The sequence below is a fragment of the Colletotrichum orchidophilum genome (genome assembly GCF_001831195.1).
Source record: "Colletotrichum orchidophilum strain IMI 309357 chromosome Unknown Scaffold_233.1, whole genome shotgun sequence".
Taxonomy (NCBI): domain Eukaryota; kingdom Fungi; phylum Ascomycota; class Sordariomycetes; order Glomerellales; family Glomerellaceae; genus Colletotrichum; species Colletotrichum orchidophilum.
The window spans coordinates 1-13,132 of NW_019173189.1; the positions used below are offsets into that span (position 1 = coordinate 1).

The 13,132-nt window shown below is 57.0% G+C and overlaps 5 protein-coding genes across 5 annotated transcripts; all 5 read right to left on the reverse strand.

The window, feature by feature from the left end:
- Window positions 1-134: 134 nt before the first annotated feature.
- CORC01_14038 (uncharacterized protein) lies at window positions 135-398 on the reverse strand (the record flags this gene model as incomplete). Its single annotated transcript, XM_022625651.1, has 1 exon — window positions 135-398. A coding segment is annotated over one exon (264 nt), but the record flags the coding sequence as incomplete, so codon positions are not given.
- Window positions 399-605: 207 nt separating this feature from the next.
- Window positions 606-1,088, reverse strand: CORC01_14039 (nicotinamide N-methyltransferase; the record flags this gene model as incomplete). Its single annotated transcript, XM_022625652.1, has 1 exon — window positions 606-1,088. The coding sequence occupies one exon, from the start codon at window positions 1,086-1,088 to the stop codon at window positions 606-608; it is 483 nt and encodes a 160-aa protein (XP_022467828.1).
- Window positions 1,089-3,164: 2,076 nt separating this feature from the next.
- On the reverse strand, window positions 3,165-5,423 carry CORC01_14040 (uncharacterized protein; the record flags this gene model as incomplete). The annotated part of the gene is made up of 3 exons (XM_022625653.1): window positions 3,165-4,510; window positions 4,580-4,804; window positions 4,916-5,423. The coding sequence occupies 3 exons, from the start codon at window positions 5,421-5,423 to the stop codon at window positions 3,165-3,167; spliced, it is 2,079 nt and encodes a 692-aa protein (XP_022467829.1).
- Window positions 5,424-5,999: 576 nt separating this feature from the next.
- CORC01_14041 (uncharacterized protein) lies at window positions 6,000-6,575 on the reverse strand (the record flags this gene model as incomplete). Its single annotated transcript, XM_022625654.1, has 2 exons — window positions 6,000-6,051; window positions 6,187-6,575. 2 exons carry the CDS (start codon window positions 6,573-6,575, stop codon window positions 6,000-6,002), a joined length of 441 nt encoding a protein of 146 aa, XP_022467830.1.
- Window positions 6,576-7,490: 915 nt separating this feature from the next.
- On the reverse strand, window positions 7,491-7,976 carry CORC01_14042 (uncharacterized protein; the record flags this gene model as incomplete). The annotated part of the gene is made up of 1 exon (XM_022625655.1): window positions 7,491-7,976. One exon carries the CDS (start codon window positions 7,974-7,976, stop codon window positions 7,491-7,493), a length of 486 nt encoding a protein of 161 aa, XP_022467831.1.
- Between the last annotated feature and the right edge of the window lie 5,156 nt (window positions 7,977-13,132).

The following is a 13,132-nucleotide window of genomic DNA, read 5'->3' on the forward strand; positions in this document are numbered from 1 at the left end:
CTCGGACTTCGTTATAAAAGCTATTTTAAAATAATAAGATTAATAAAAAATATTTTATTTTTATATATTCTATTCTAAAACGTTCTATAAAACAAAACTAAATTTATAAATTTATAATAAAAAATTACCGGCTCTCATGAAACCCGGCAACGACCCAGCGACGCGCCTCTGGGCCCTCCACGGGAACCAGGCAATGGATTTATGCAGGTTGGCATGCTGCCATGGCATCCTGATGCAGTCGGCCATAAAGAGGCGGTCGAAAGCGTGCTTTTTGGCGAAGGAGAAGGTATTGTTGAGTTCGCTCCACGAATGACTCTCAACGAGAATTTAGCAGGACGTGAGGGCGTTTGTGGGAGAGACGATGGATTCAATGTTGCGTGCGGCGTTGAGGCGGAGGGTCTTCAGCGGGGGGTCTTCATGACGGTGCGTTCGGCGCCGAGCAGGCCGGACATGATGTTCCGCAGGGTGGTGCTGGCGCCTAGTTCGAGGGTGGTCTTCTAGCGGACGTCAAAGTGTGACTTGGACGGTCCCAAGCGGACGGGGACGACCGTGTCCAACCCCAGTGTGCTGGCCTCGACGAACTTGCTCAGCTGGAGAATCAAATTTCAGAGGAAGTAGCTGAAAAGCTTGCGGTCGTAAGCTGCGGAGGACTTCGCGAGCTCGAAGCGGAGGGGCCGGCGGAGATGGGGCCGAGCTATATTTGGTGCCATGCTCGGCGTCGCCCTGCTGTCTATTGAGTTCGTCGGGAAAAATGACGCCAAGGGAGAACATGAGGTCGTCCTCGGGGAGATTGGTCGGTGAGGGAGTTGCGGGATGTGAGCGCCATCGTCGTTGGAGGAGGAGAAAGAGCGCCGGGTTCCGGGATGACGAGGGGGGAAAAGAGCATTAACGACGGCGACAATGACAACGGCGACGACGACGACAACGACGACAAAGACGATAACGACGACGTGCCGCGAGCAGAGTGCTTTCGAAGCGCTGTGGCGTCGAGGGTCCGCGGTAGATGGGGGGAAATCGTCGCCCTCTTGGGTGTGTATGTGGGTGTGGTCAAACGGTATGGCGGGGTCGTCGAATTGTCCCTCAATCATCGGCCAGCAGCGGCATCGTCCACTGCGAGTCCGAAGCAGCAAAACGCTGAAGCCACGCCAAGTCAAAAGACGGACAAAGTGTGGCGTTTGTCAATGCCGACAAATTTACGGATACAGTGGCACCGGCGGGAGGAAGAGGGGAACGCACTGCCACCGAGAGCCTCAAGGAACCGCGTCCGCGTCTGATGTGGGATGGATAGAGTTGAGCCTCATGGCGGCATGACGACACAAGATGGGACGGGAGGCGTAGGACAGGACGCGCAGGACAGGACGCGCAGGATAGGACGCGCAGGATAGGACGCGCATTCCGGCACAGGCCACCGCTATCCCTTGGCGGTCGACATCACCTTTGGCAAGTATGGATAAAAGCACTGTACCTTACGGTTAGACAGGTAGGTGATGGAACTTGGAAGCAGGGTTGGCGGCGAGGTGGGAACTTCCCTGGACAGGGCCGTCGAGATCACCCAGGTTGGTGACCTTTGGTACTGATGGATATCCATGCCTCGCAGGCAGAATCCTCTCTACGGTAATCTGTGTGAAACCTGTGCATGAAAACCACGGCGCGGACGCTGCCGCTACACAGCCACACTACCACGATGTTTTTATTCCCTCCCGTCCGTCGCGGCGTCGCCTCGGTCGGTGCGTTGGGGGGCCTCTTCAGGGACCACACCGCCGGAAAAGATCACCGTCAGCGGGTCCCCTCCATCCCTCTCCTCGGAGTCCTTTCAACCAGCCCCCCCCCCCCCCACCCCCCCGCCGCGCCCCCCCCCGGGGGGCGGGGCCCCCCCCCCCCCCCCCCCGCCGGAAAAGACCCCCCCCCGGGGGCCCCCCCCCCCCCCCCCCCCGGGGCCCTCGCCCCCCCCCCCCCCCCCCCCCCCACCCCGGCAGATGCACGCGCGGGTGGCTGTGCAAACAACCATCGCTGAAGAGACTCGTCGGGGTGCGGGTTCCTGCAAGTACCAGCAGTGCTGAACTTCGGCTACGGGGTTTAGACACCCCTCCACTGGGCTCCCTCTCCGTCATCATCACCGCCGGGGACCTCAGAGAAAACAGTTTAAAAAAACAAAAAAAAAACAATTGCTGGCTGTGCTGGCTGTGCCGTACTCTCGCACACGCTTCTGCAAACCCGACCCTCCCCTGCCCCGGATTCCACCACACACACACACACACACATTGACCACCGACTGCGGTCACAACATGTGCATGCAACTTATGCATGGCTATTTTCATCCTCGGGTCATTTTCGCAGGCTCTCATCGACCACAGCAGTGATGCCCTCCCTACCTTGCGTGCTTACCTTGCTGTGTACGGTGTACCTTACCTTGCCTTACATTCATCCACATCATCATCCACTTTCACTTGCACTTCGACTTCCACCTCAGGTAGTCCCGAATTCCTTTGGCCCCCGGTGGTCTCGCGGCAAAGCGCGACCAGTTGTTTTATCCTTTATTCTCGCTGCCTGGAACCGGCCAGTTGAGGTCACACAAGCAAACAAGGTCCAATGGCCAAAGGGCCGAGGGAACATCGTGATAGCCTGATGGGGCCAAGGAAGCCATCATCCCCGATCTGGCAATACCGCTGCGAGCTCGGCACGCATATCCATCCTCTCCCATCCTGATTCCTCCTTGCTTGACACTATTGCTGCCGATCTTTGCTGCCATTCCGTCCGCACCCTGTTCTCCGACATCTCTTATTTCCGGCCTGCGGTATTCAGATCCCGGCAACTTTCAAGTCACACAATCAAGGCCGTGGTAGTAGACTTGGTATCCCGATCCGAGACGAATGATGAAGAGTGAGAGTGACAAGTATCTCTGTTTATACCATCAAGCCTTGGGCCATAGTATAGTATAGGGTATCAATCAAATGCACCTTTTCCTTCAAGTGCAAACCACATAAACTTGTCCGTCCAATCATGAACCTCATCATGCCCTTCCTCGTAAGCCAGTCATTGTAGTCCCGTACAAGTCTGCGCCAACCATGCAACACCAAAGTAGACATTTTCCCACTCTTCAGTCGCTCCCGCAAAAAAAAAAAAAAAAAAAGTTGTAGTATCACAGAGCCCTCCGTCGCCATCCATTACTGAGCCGCCTGGCAGCTCTCGAGCATCGCCTGCATCTCCCGCAGCTGCTCTTCCGTGGGATCGTCAGAGATCCACGGCCCCTTCTCCTCGTCCGTCGCACCGAGGAAGCCCTCGGCCCGCTTCAGCGTCTGCACGTCCAGGTCCGTCACGTAGTTATTGCCGTCCGCGAGCTTGATGCGCACCTCGTGATCCGTCGACAGCATCATATCGTCCTTGGCCAGTCGCCGGGGACCATCAAACACTGCCATCACCCGCTTCTTCATCGTCATCTGACCCTTGTCGAAGCCCCAAGACGACGGGTAGTCGCGTCGGTTCTTGCGACCCTTGGCCTTGACCGGCATCGGGCCGCCTCCCCGCGAGTGGGTGAGGCCGCGCGACTTTTGGACGCCGTTGACGGGGTTGCCCTTCCTCTTGGGCGACGCGCTGACTCGCTGCTTGCTGTCTTCCTCATCCTCGTCTTCCATCATGTCCTCGTCGTCCTCCTCCTCGTTTGAGGGCATCTGCGTCTGCGTCGGAAGATGGTTCTTCTCCAACGTCTGGTGCACCTCCTTGTCGTTCTCGACCTCAGCCAGACGCTGGGCGTTGATGGCTTCGGAAGGGTCCTCCTGCTGCACAATGCGCAATACACAGTCGTCCAAGTGCTCGTAAAAGTCCTGAGCGTTGGAGAAGGTCTGCGAGCAAGTAGAGCACTTGCCAGTGGCATCGGGAGGGTACCCCGCGAGCTTCTTGCCGCTGTTGGCGCTGCTGCTCTTCTTGCGACTGTTGGGCGGCGTCTGTTCGACACCGTGGACAGCCGTCAAGTGACGCTTGAAGACGTCGGCCCGGTTGAATGACTTCTCAGCCGCTGAACCGGAGCCGGGACAGAAACCGCACACCATGGTTCCCTTGTAGTGCGTCAGGGTGTGGCGGTTCTTGTCATACTTGCGAGCGAAACCCTTGACGTGGTAATCGCAAGTCACAATGGGGCACTTTTCAGGCCTCTCAGTCTGGTGAGTGAGCATGTGCGCCTTGAGGTCCTTGAAGACCTTGCCACACTCGGGATGAGGGCATCGCTGCTTCTCCTTGCCCTCATCGCCGCTGTAGTTATTGCCGTCAGAGTAGGTTGAGGGAAATGAGTGAAGGCTGGGGCGGCGCGCGTCGCCGGGGGTGGCGTAGGGGCTAAATTGCTGCTGTTGCTGCTGCTGTTGGAAGCCGCTATGGAGGAATGGCGATTGACTGCCGTTGCGAACCATTGACATTGACTGTGATGAGGGCGAGAGGGCGGGAGAGGTGGGATATTGGTTGGGGTTCTGGAAGTTGCTCATCATGGGGCGGCTGATGTCGGGGTGGATCAAAGAAGGGTCTGGAGCGGAAAGGTGGTCAGCATGCTTTCCGCGATCAGGACGTTGCTGCTTGACAGAGGAAAACCAACAAGAAGAACCAAGAGGAGCGATGAAATGACCGCTGCTCTGAGAAAAGAAAGGAGAGACTCGAGGAGTCTTTGACGAGTGGCCCCGGACGGGGACTGGAGGAGAAGAGAAGGAAGTAGAACTGGGAGAGACAAAAGACAAGCTTGATTTGCGCGATGCGGGAGTGACGGGGGATGACGAGGACGACTGAAGGTCCAGCACCGGGGCCGGCTCGCGCACGCGCACAGCTGTATTCGTAGAACAAGAGCCAGAGCCAATTGACTCGCCTGAAGCAGAAAGAAAAGGAAGCGCGCGGGACGAAGGCGCGAGACTGGTTCTAGAAGCGTTTGGCAACTCACCCACGAAACCCGGGGGCTTGGTGTTTGCAAATTCGAAAGCTGCAAAGTCTTCCATACCTGGGCCGGCGTAGGTCGAGTACTCTGTGCCGGCGGTGTTGTAGTAGTCGTGGGGCACGATGCCCGGGGTCACAGCGATGCCGGGGTGCGCCCAGTCAAGAATTGGCGCCGGCTGGTCGTTGTGGGATTGGGGCGAGCCGACGTTGGAAGAGGCCGCCGACGGTGCTGATGCGGTGGAAAGGTTGGACGAGGGAAGCTGGAACTCGGCGTCCTCGTAGAGTCCAGGTGATGTGCGGCCTTGATACATAAAGTTGTTGTCATAGAGGGCGGGCTGGTGGTCCATGGCCATGGAGGTTGGGAACATGTAAGAGGCGTCGGCAGGGATGCTCATCTCCATGGGTGCTGTGCTGAAGACTCCCTGTGGTGGCTCAGGGTAAAGAATGTAGTCGTCGTGGTGCTGGGGACCCAAGTGCTTGGGGAGCATGATATATGACTGATCTATCGAAGCCATTTTGTTTGTAAATGTGTGTGTGTGTGTGTGTGTGTGTGTGATGATGTGGTGAGAAGAAGCGTGTCAGTGGAAGGCCTCTCGGTCAAACCCGAGTTGCTGGAAGTCTAAAGTGATGTTATATGGTTGGTTGGTCGGTCGCGCTGACTCTGTCGCTCAGTCCGAAGCAAAGCCACACTCTTAGTTGCCTTGTGCCGTCACTGCTATTCCCGCTGCTGTCAGTCGTCTGTACTATTTGACCTGCTTAAAACTGCTGCGCTGTGCTGCGCCTGCTTGGATGTGGGGCTGGTGAGCGCACCTGCAGCGATGTTCATGCCCGCGGCGTTTCCGCGCTGTGAGGAACCGGGCCGTTGAATGATTGGCGAATGCTTTCTTTCTCCAGGCTTTATGGGCGGTATGCTTCCGAGTGACTCGAGACGAATTGGCCCAACCTGTACAGGTAGGGTTCCTGTACACGCTGACTGCGACAAGATGTATTGCCGCGTAGTCAAGTGTCGTAGTAGTAGCAACAGTGGTGCTGGCGAGAGTGAAGCAAGAGATGGTTGGGTGGAGGATGTCTTTCTCGAAATGTGAGACAGACTAATAGGTGATGGCCGTCGTCTTGGTGTCGTGAGAATCCAGAGATCTGGGTCTGATAGATAGATGTAGAGATTGATGGGGGCGAGAAACAAATCATCAAGGGCCTTGGGGACTTCACGACTGATATAGACCGGCCGCGAGCCACGCTTCTAGAGAGGGAGAGAAGGAGAGAGAGAGACAGACGCACGCAGAGACAGAGACGACCACCACATCTTGCAGGCCAGGGCACATGGGTTCGACGGTCGTGGCTTGCTTGCTGTTGGCACTTGGGACCCGGTGGACGACGCGGATCAGTCTCCTCCAGATGGTGAACCCCCAAAGTAGACAGGGGACCAGCGCCCAGGGGGTGGAGGGGTGCTTTTCCTGCACTCTCGACACCTCGTAGGGCAGAGCAACAAGCAAAAGCAACGAGAGCGAGCAGCGGCAACAGCAACGCCAGAGCCAGAGGCGGTACGCCGAGCTTGCGGCAGGGGTCAGGGGGTGGACGAGCGGAAAGGGGGCGTGGTGGGGTGGAGGGTGCTGGACTCCGACGTGGGTGTGGGCGTGGGTGTGAGCCTTGTCCGTGAGGCGTACCATGTAGGTATGGGTGTGCATGCATAGACGAGAAGCGGCTTCCTCGTCCCTCGTTCTTGTTGCTCCTCCTGGTCTGTCTGCACCACCTCCTCTTGTCCCCTCTGCTTCCGTGGATACCTCGTTTAGCGCAAGATGTGCACCAAAAACGACCTAGCCTTGCTTGACTTGGCTGGGGGCTTGACCTGAGGACGCTGGGTAGTAGAGCCACGAAACAGAGCCCATTCCAGGCTCGGTTTTTCGACCTGCGACTGCGAGCCTCTTCAACATTTTCGGGAGACTCTGAGAGTGAGAGAGAGGGGGTGTGTACTTTTGATTGTCTCTGCCACCGATGCGGGATGCCAAGATCTGTCTCTGACCTGGTCTCTCATTTCTATCCGTCGTGTTCTCTGAGCCGTCTGCCGCGGTGGATGGTGTGCCACAGAGACAGACATTCATTAGCTCTCGAGGGAAAAGGAATCATCTGTCGACAACTTCTGTACGCCGTACGCGAGAATGGAGACCGGTATCTGGGAACAAGATGGTCACGGCCATGGAGGTGGGAACCCAGCCGTCCCGGTACTCGATACTTCGTGGGTCGAGCTAGTGGTCTCCAAACACCAGGCCGCACACCCACTGCCACGCTACAGAATGGCAGCCAGCTCCCCCTTGGGTAAGTGCTGACCAGGGCCGCCAGAACCCCAACAGCGTGGGCCTTGGGACGCCCAGGCACAAAGAAGCACGGTACACGGAACTTCTCGTCTGGCCAAACCCCCCCCCCCCCCCCCCCCCCCCCCCCCACGCCCACCACCCCCCCTCCCCCCCCCCCCACCCCAACAGGTGGGGCGGGGGGCGGCCCGGCGAAAAAAAGGCACGGCACCCGGACCTCTCCTCCCGCCCCCCCCCCCCCCCCCCCCCCCCCCCCTTGAGCGGTCCAGCACTCTAGGGCCCTGCCCCAGTAGACGCGAGGGGCCTGACAGGGGCCCCAAATGAGACAGACAGCGAAGGTGCAGATGCTGTACGAAGCATTCCCAGATGGCAACTTGCCAGGGCCCGGTTGGGAGTCTCCGTCTTCAACTGCATGTCCCATACTTCGTAGTCCGGTAGCCTGTTGGCCGCGTACGAAAAAGCCGTCAAGCCGTTCCCCCGCCAGTCATTTGAGGTGCTGGGGGCGTCGCTCTCCGCCGCCGCGGGATGCCGTCGGTATGACTTGGATCTATTGAGCCGTCTGCCGTGGTAGGCGTTGACGTCGCCGCAACCGGGTCGCAACGCACTACCTGCTGCACCAAGTACTCCGTAGGGCTCAACCATCCGTTTCCGCTCCCGCTCTGTTGCCGGCCAGGCGTCCAGCATCCATCGTCCAGCGTCCCTGGCTCGTCCTCCATGGACAAGGAGATGTATTGAATCGCCAGTGTAGATGCAGGTCATGTTGCGAGGCCGGTCTGCATAATGGCAGAAGTACGTCTTTCGGTCTATGCAGCACTTTCTTCTTCCCGCGCTATTCTCCCGTCCAAAAGGCGTCGAAACTTTCGACCGTACTGTAGATTCAAGGACCTGTAAACAGCAAGCAGTATATGCAAGGTCCTGCATATGCTGACGGAGGTAAAGCAACGTGAGGGCTCGAAGAAAAAGAAACTTGGGTGGGAATAGTGTGCATGAAGCACGTCCAACCGCCACAGCCCCCTTTCGACAACCTCTGAGCCAAATGTGGACAGCGACAACCAGAGTCGTAACTTGTAGCGACAAAAACTGGGCAGTGTGCATCATCTAAATGCGTTAGTTGGCCTCGAAATGGCATAACACACTCGATCCAAAATGGGTTCATCTTGAGCGAAGGGGGGGGCGGGTTATTGTGGAGGCACTGGCGGGAGGTGTCGTGGTGGAGGTGTCTCTCAGTCTGGATCCGTAGGTTGCGCCGGTACGCATACCGGTATGGTGTTGCGTTGCTTACTCTAAGGTAGGTTAGGTGGGTGAGGTAGTCGAGGGGCTGGATATTTTTACTCACTGCACACTGCACACTGCACACTGCGGGTGCTCGTGCTGTGCTGAGCAAGCCTTCTTCATCCCAGGCCCAGGGATCTATCTTATTGAGATTTTGCCGTTTGGGCACTGGGTGGAAGTTGGTCCAATGAACGGCGCCGCGCCTCTCTCCACGCTTGCAGCCTGTGGCAGCACTCTGGTGTGCAGGCCGGGCCCGCCCCAGACTTGTTGGTGTGCACAGCCCGGCCTTATCCGTCCCTAACTTGTTAGTCGGAGCCTTTATTATTAGAGGTTGGAAATGACATTTGCAGTCACCCCATATCGCGCTGTCCCAGGCGGTGCCTGGAGTGTGGGTAGCACTGTCGACTGGATATACGTAGCGACCTCGAACCATGCGATGGCGCCTATGCCTCCTCAAAGGTAATGGGATCGTGTACGGGCCGGAGAGAGTCTGCACCGATCCATGTCTTTGTCGCGGCCACTAACGTTGCTCTTCCTCCCGCCCTGCCTTGGGATGACGGTGCGTGTCAGCATCTTGTTCGCGGCATCGTGTACCAAAACAGTACCTGGGCAACTCAATCCTGTCAAGACTCCAAGTCTAGGCACGGAAAGGCTTGCATCGTACATGTCCAACTGGCAGAGACAATAAGGTGGGCTGGCGGTTCAGAGTCGCCGTCGAGAGCAGCCGTCCGGCCCCGACACGCGGCAAAACATCGAGGTTCCAAGGATCACGACAGCTCAAATAAAGTTTCACGACCCAAGCATAACTGAGTCTCTTGTCTGTGATGCCATGCCAATCCGGGCTGGCGGGTTTGTTGGCTGGTCCAAAGGATCAGACGTTGGAAGGGTTCCAGAGCCGTTCGGTAATAGTCATTGCACGCTAGACGCACCACGTCGCGGCGCCGCTCTCTAGAGGCGTATTCCATCCAGTCGACGGCCAGAGTTCGAAATGGCCCCGTCCGAGACTTGATCTTGGTGCAACCGGCCCCTTGGGAAAAGTATGTGCGGTAGGTGGAGACCAGATTTCTGGTGGTTAGATGCTTCTTTTCGTCCCCATGCCACCAAGCACCGGCCACGATGAGACAAAAGGCTAGTACCGACCTCTGGGAGCTTCACATTGTTGCCATTCAACGCCTCGTCCCCAAGATGGCAGGCAACCAGGGCTTATAGGTAGCCTTTCTTGGTCTGCTGCGGCGTTGCCTCGCGACTACTTGCCCCGACGGTCTCAAGCCTCTGTACAAAGTGTGACACGTCGAACTCCTTGATAATTATGTGCGTCGCATCGGGTTGGTGAGTTCGAGACGTAAAGCCGTCCGGACCATGGGAACATCATCATCCGCCGGCGTACCAGACAATGCTTTCTTGCTAGCGCGCAGGACTGTGATGGAAATGAAGTATTCACTAGTCTGGGTGGGATTACGGCCGTTGCCGCACGGGCTGAGCAAGGGCAACCTCTCTCTCCCACTCTTACAGGTCGCCAAGATTCGACGATGTTGCTTCTCGAGGTGTCGCTAATGTTCTGGAAAGTAACATTGTCCCAAAGATAGCTCGCAATATCAGTCGCATTCAGACGTAGACGCTTTGGGTGGTTTCGCTTGGCGAGATTCGATGCGCTACAGACCAAAGCATTCCGCATCATGGGTCGCCGGCCGGGGCGCACACGAGGCACCCATGGAGGCCATGGGGAACTCAGGTCGTCTCCGCACTGCGAGAAACCGAAGAGAGCCGGCATGGTATAACATCGTCCATCGAGACATCTCGCCCGATCAGGAGTAGCGGTGGCTCAACTGCCCGAGACCCTGGATGGAAGTATCTGATTGGTGTTTATACGGCTGCCGCTATCCTTGCCTTGGAGATAGTCAAAATCTTTAAAAAGAAGCCCAGGAGGCGGTGCAACCTTGCCGGTGCTCACCAGCCTCGATGAACCCCAACCTTGCCAAGGGCTACCACCCAGATGCCACGGCGGGTGAGGGCGGTGTACAGTGACTTGCGCATCCACCAATGTTTCACGCCCGTGGCACGTAATGGTACCGGGTATTCGCTGGCTCGACTCCATCCCGCATTCCTGGTAACATGGATGCGCCTTACCGACCCAGGTTTCTTGTCCCTCAGAAACCCTGCAGTCATCAAACGTGGAAGCATGTCGATAATTGACAACTAATTTTGCCTGGCTCGCGGACAGAGGATTATTTATGCATGTACGAATTTCCATAGGTGGTATTCTTTGCACGGCGTATTCCCTCTGTCACCTCGTGTTCATAGCAACGCCATGTGTACTCCTGGCGACCTGTACAGCGCTATCGGTTGATCGCAGTGTTGGCGCATTATTGACTTTGGCCGTCGGCTTGCTTGGTCGCCGAGGGTGCGTAGGTACGGTCCGAGTAACAGAAGTCGGGTGTTTGTGTCGACTTGGAGGTGGTGCTCGCCGAGACTCTGCATTCTCGCCGAAGCTCATGGTATTAGCCTGGTATCTCTGATTTCGAGAGACGTTGGTCAGAAGGCCTGTCTGCCGGCCGGGAGTTGTAATGCTCTAGAATCCAGCCAAACGGAACTTGCCATGCTCTTCTTCTTGGCTGACCTGGAGCTGGTGCGGGTTGCAAGCGTCATGTCATCTTTGGACCCGCGTGCCATTGCTTCGAATGAGGCAGTCCGTAAGTGAGACTCGACCGAGATGGTTGATAGCACGGGGTAGCGAGGCCCAGCCTCTTGCTCCAAGAGCACACATTGCATGCTTTCGTTTGGTGGCTTGCTGAACCTCAAGGGTCTTCGTGTGGAGCCAGGGGACGGGAGCGATCCCGCCATTTTGGGGTGTAACCAGCCAGCCGGCGTTGAGTGAAGAGACATGCCGCACGCAAGCCGCTCCTGTGCCGCCCAGTCGTTCCCCGTAACCTGCGCGTCGGGATCTTTCGACGCCGCCGTGCGTCCTGTCAAGCATAGAGAGTCTGCGCCCAGAGAACTCGAACTCGACAACGCTCAGCCTTACCGAATCGACGGCACGCCCTAGAGACACTGACTGCATAGGCTTCGTCGGGTGCCCTTGTGATCTCTGAGACTTACAGAGCCTCCTATCCCACTCCTCCTACCCTTAGTCAGGGGTTGGGTATGCATATCAGAGCATCGTGAAAATCTGTTCGCAAAATATTTCGGGAGGTAGTTAAATTTGCAGCCAAACGCAGGGAGAATGACACGTTAGAGGGGAAAGGTGCCGGGCACCAATCTGGTCCTCTGAATGGTCCAACCGACCCGGTGTATCACCTCGCCGGACACCTTAGCGTCCGTTGCACTGGCTTAGTGTTGGTTGATTGCGGCCTCCCATGCCGCTGCGGTCGGGCCAGATCATTGGTCGTGTCTGAGGTAGAGTCCGACTCTGTAATGAATAGGGGTCGCTTGCTCAACTGGTCGTCAATGATGGATGGGGAGGACGTGCAAAAAGAACGGGATTGACTCTGTGCTGACCGGGTAAGCCAGTGATCAGGGGGCATGGAAAGAGCGAATGGGAGGCACAGGCGTGGGCTCCCGGGGGAATGGGCAGCAGCGGAGCATGGGTCAGAAATCAGGATGGTTGACAATTGCAGCACCCAGGGAGAAAGACGGCGAAATCAATGGGTGAAATTTGCGCCTGTTGGTGTGGGGAATCATGGCGTCGTCTGCGCTGGCATGGCCAAATCCGACGGTGCCGCTTAGTGTAGTCGCCGCATAACCGTCACCCTGCGCAGGGTCGTATTCTATCAAAAACCAGGTTCAGAAGTGATCTCATGACTGTCCGCCGTCCGGCAGCGAGGCAAGTCGAGACGGCAAGCTAGGCAAGTGTACAAGCATTGCTGCAGGGTGGAATGGGCCGAAGGGACGAGACGATCTTGGTGACTTTGACTGCAATGCAATGGTAGCCACCGTGGTAAGTTTCCTTTGTCCTTGGAGCAAAGCAGTCCGTGGGATCGATAATACGACTTTGGCAAATGGCTGGCGATAGAGTCCAGAGTCTAGACCAGTCTGCAGCGTGAGCGATCCTACACAGGACGATGATGATGGTCCACCGGCCGGCCCAAAGATTGGGCTACATCCGATATGAAGTTTGGTACGCGCAGCTGGCGATTCAGGCGAGCCGGGACGATGCTTGTCTGAACAAGGTACATGGTGCCGATAATCAGCCATGTTGGCGGGGTGGGGGGGCTTGAGGCCATTGATGAACACTGGATTGTAAAATGAAATCTCATTCTTCTTCTGGCAAAGGTAGACGAGGGGCACGGGGCAGAGCACTTGGAGATTGGCTTTGACGGCGGCATCGCATCTCTTGTCGTATGTTTCTGGCCGGCCCCAGAATGTTGGCAGTCGGACTTGATTCATGAAGATGACCTCGTAGGCCCATGTCAGCATTGAGGCCCAACGATGAATGCTTTTGTGTATCCGAACCGCCGGGTCCCTTGCCGCCACCGCCAGCGCAAGCGGGACTCCTGGGATGCTTTGTTTTTCTGAAGCTGTCTTTAGGCCCCCAGTCCAGTAGCAGGCTACAGTGCAAGGTAGTACTCCGTATCCGTACCTAAGGTAGGTAGTACTGATGAAAGCGCATGTGTGGCTGACGACACTACCTAGGGAATCTGGCACTC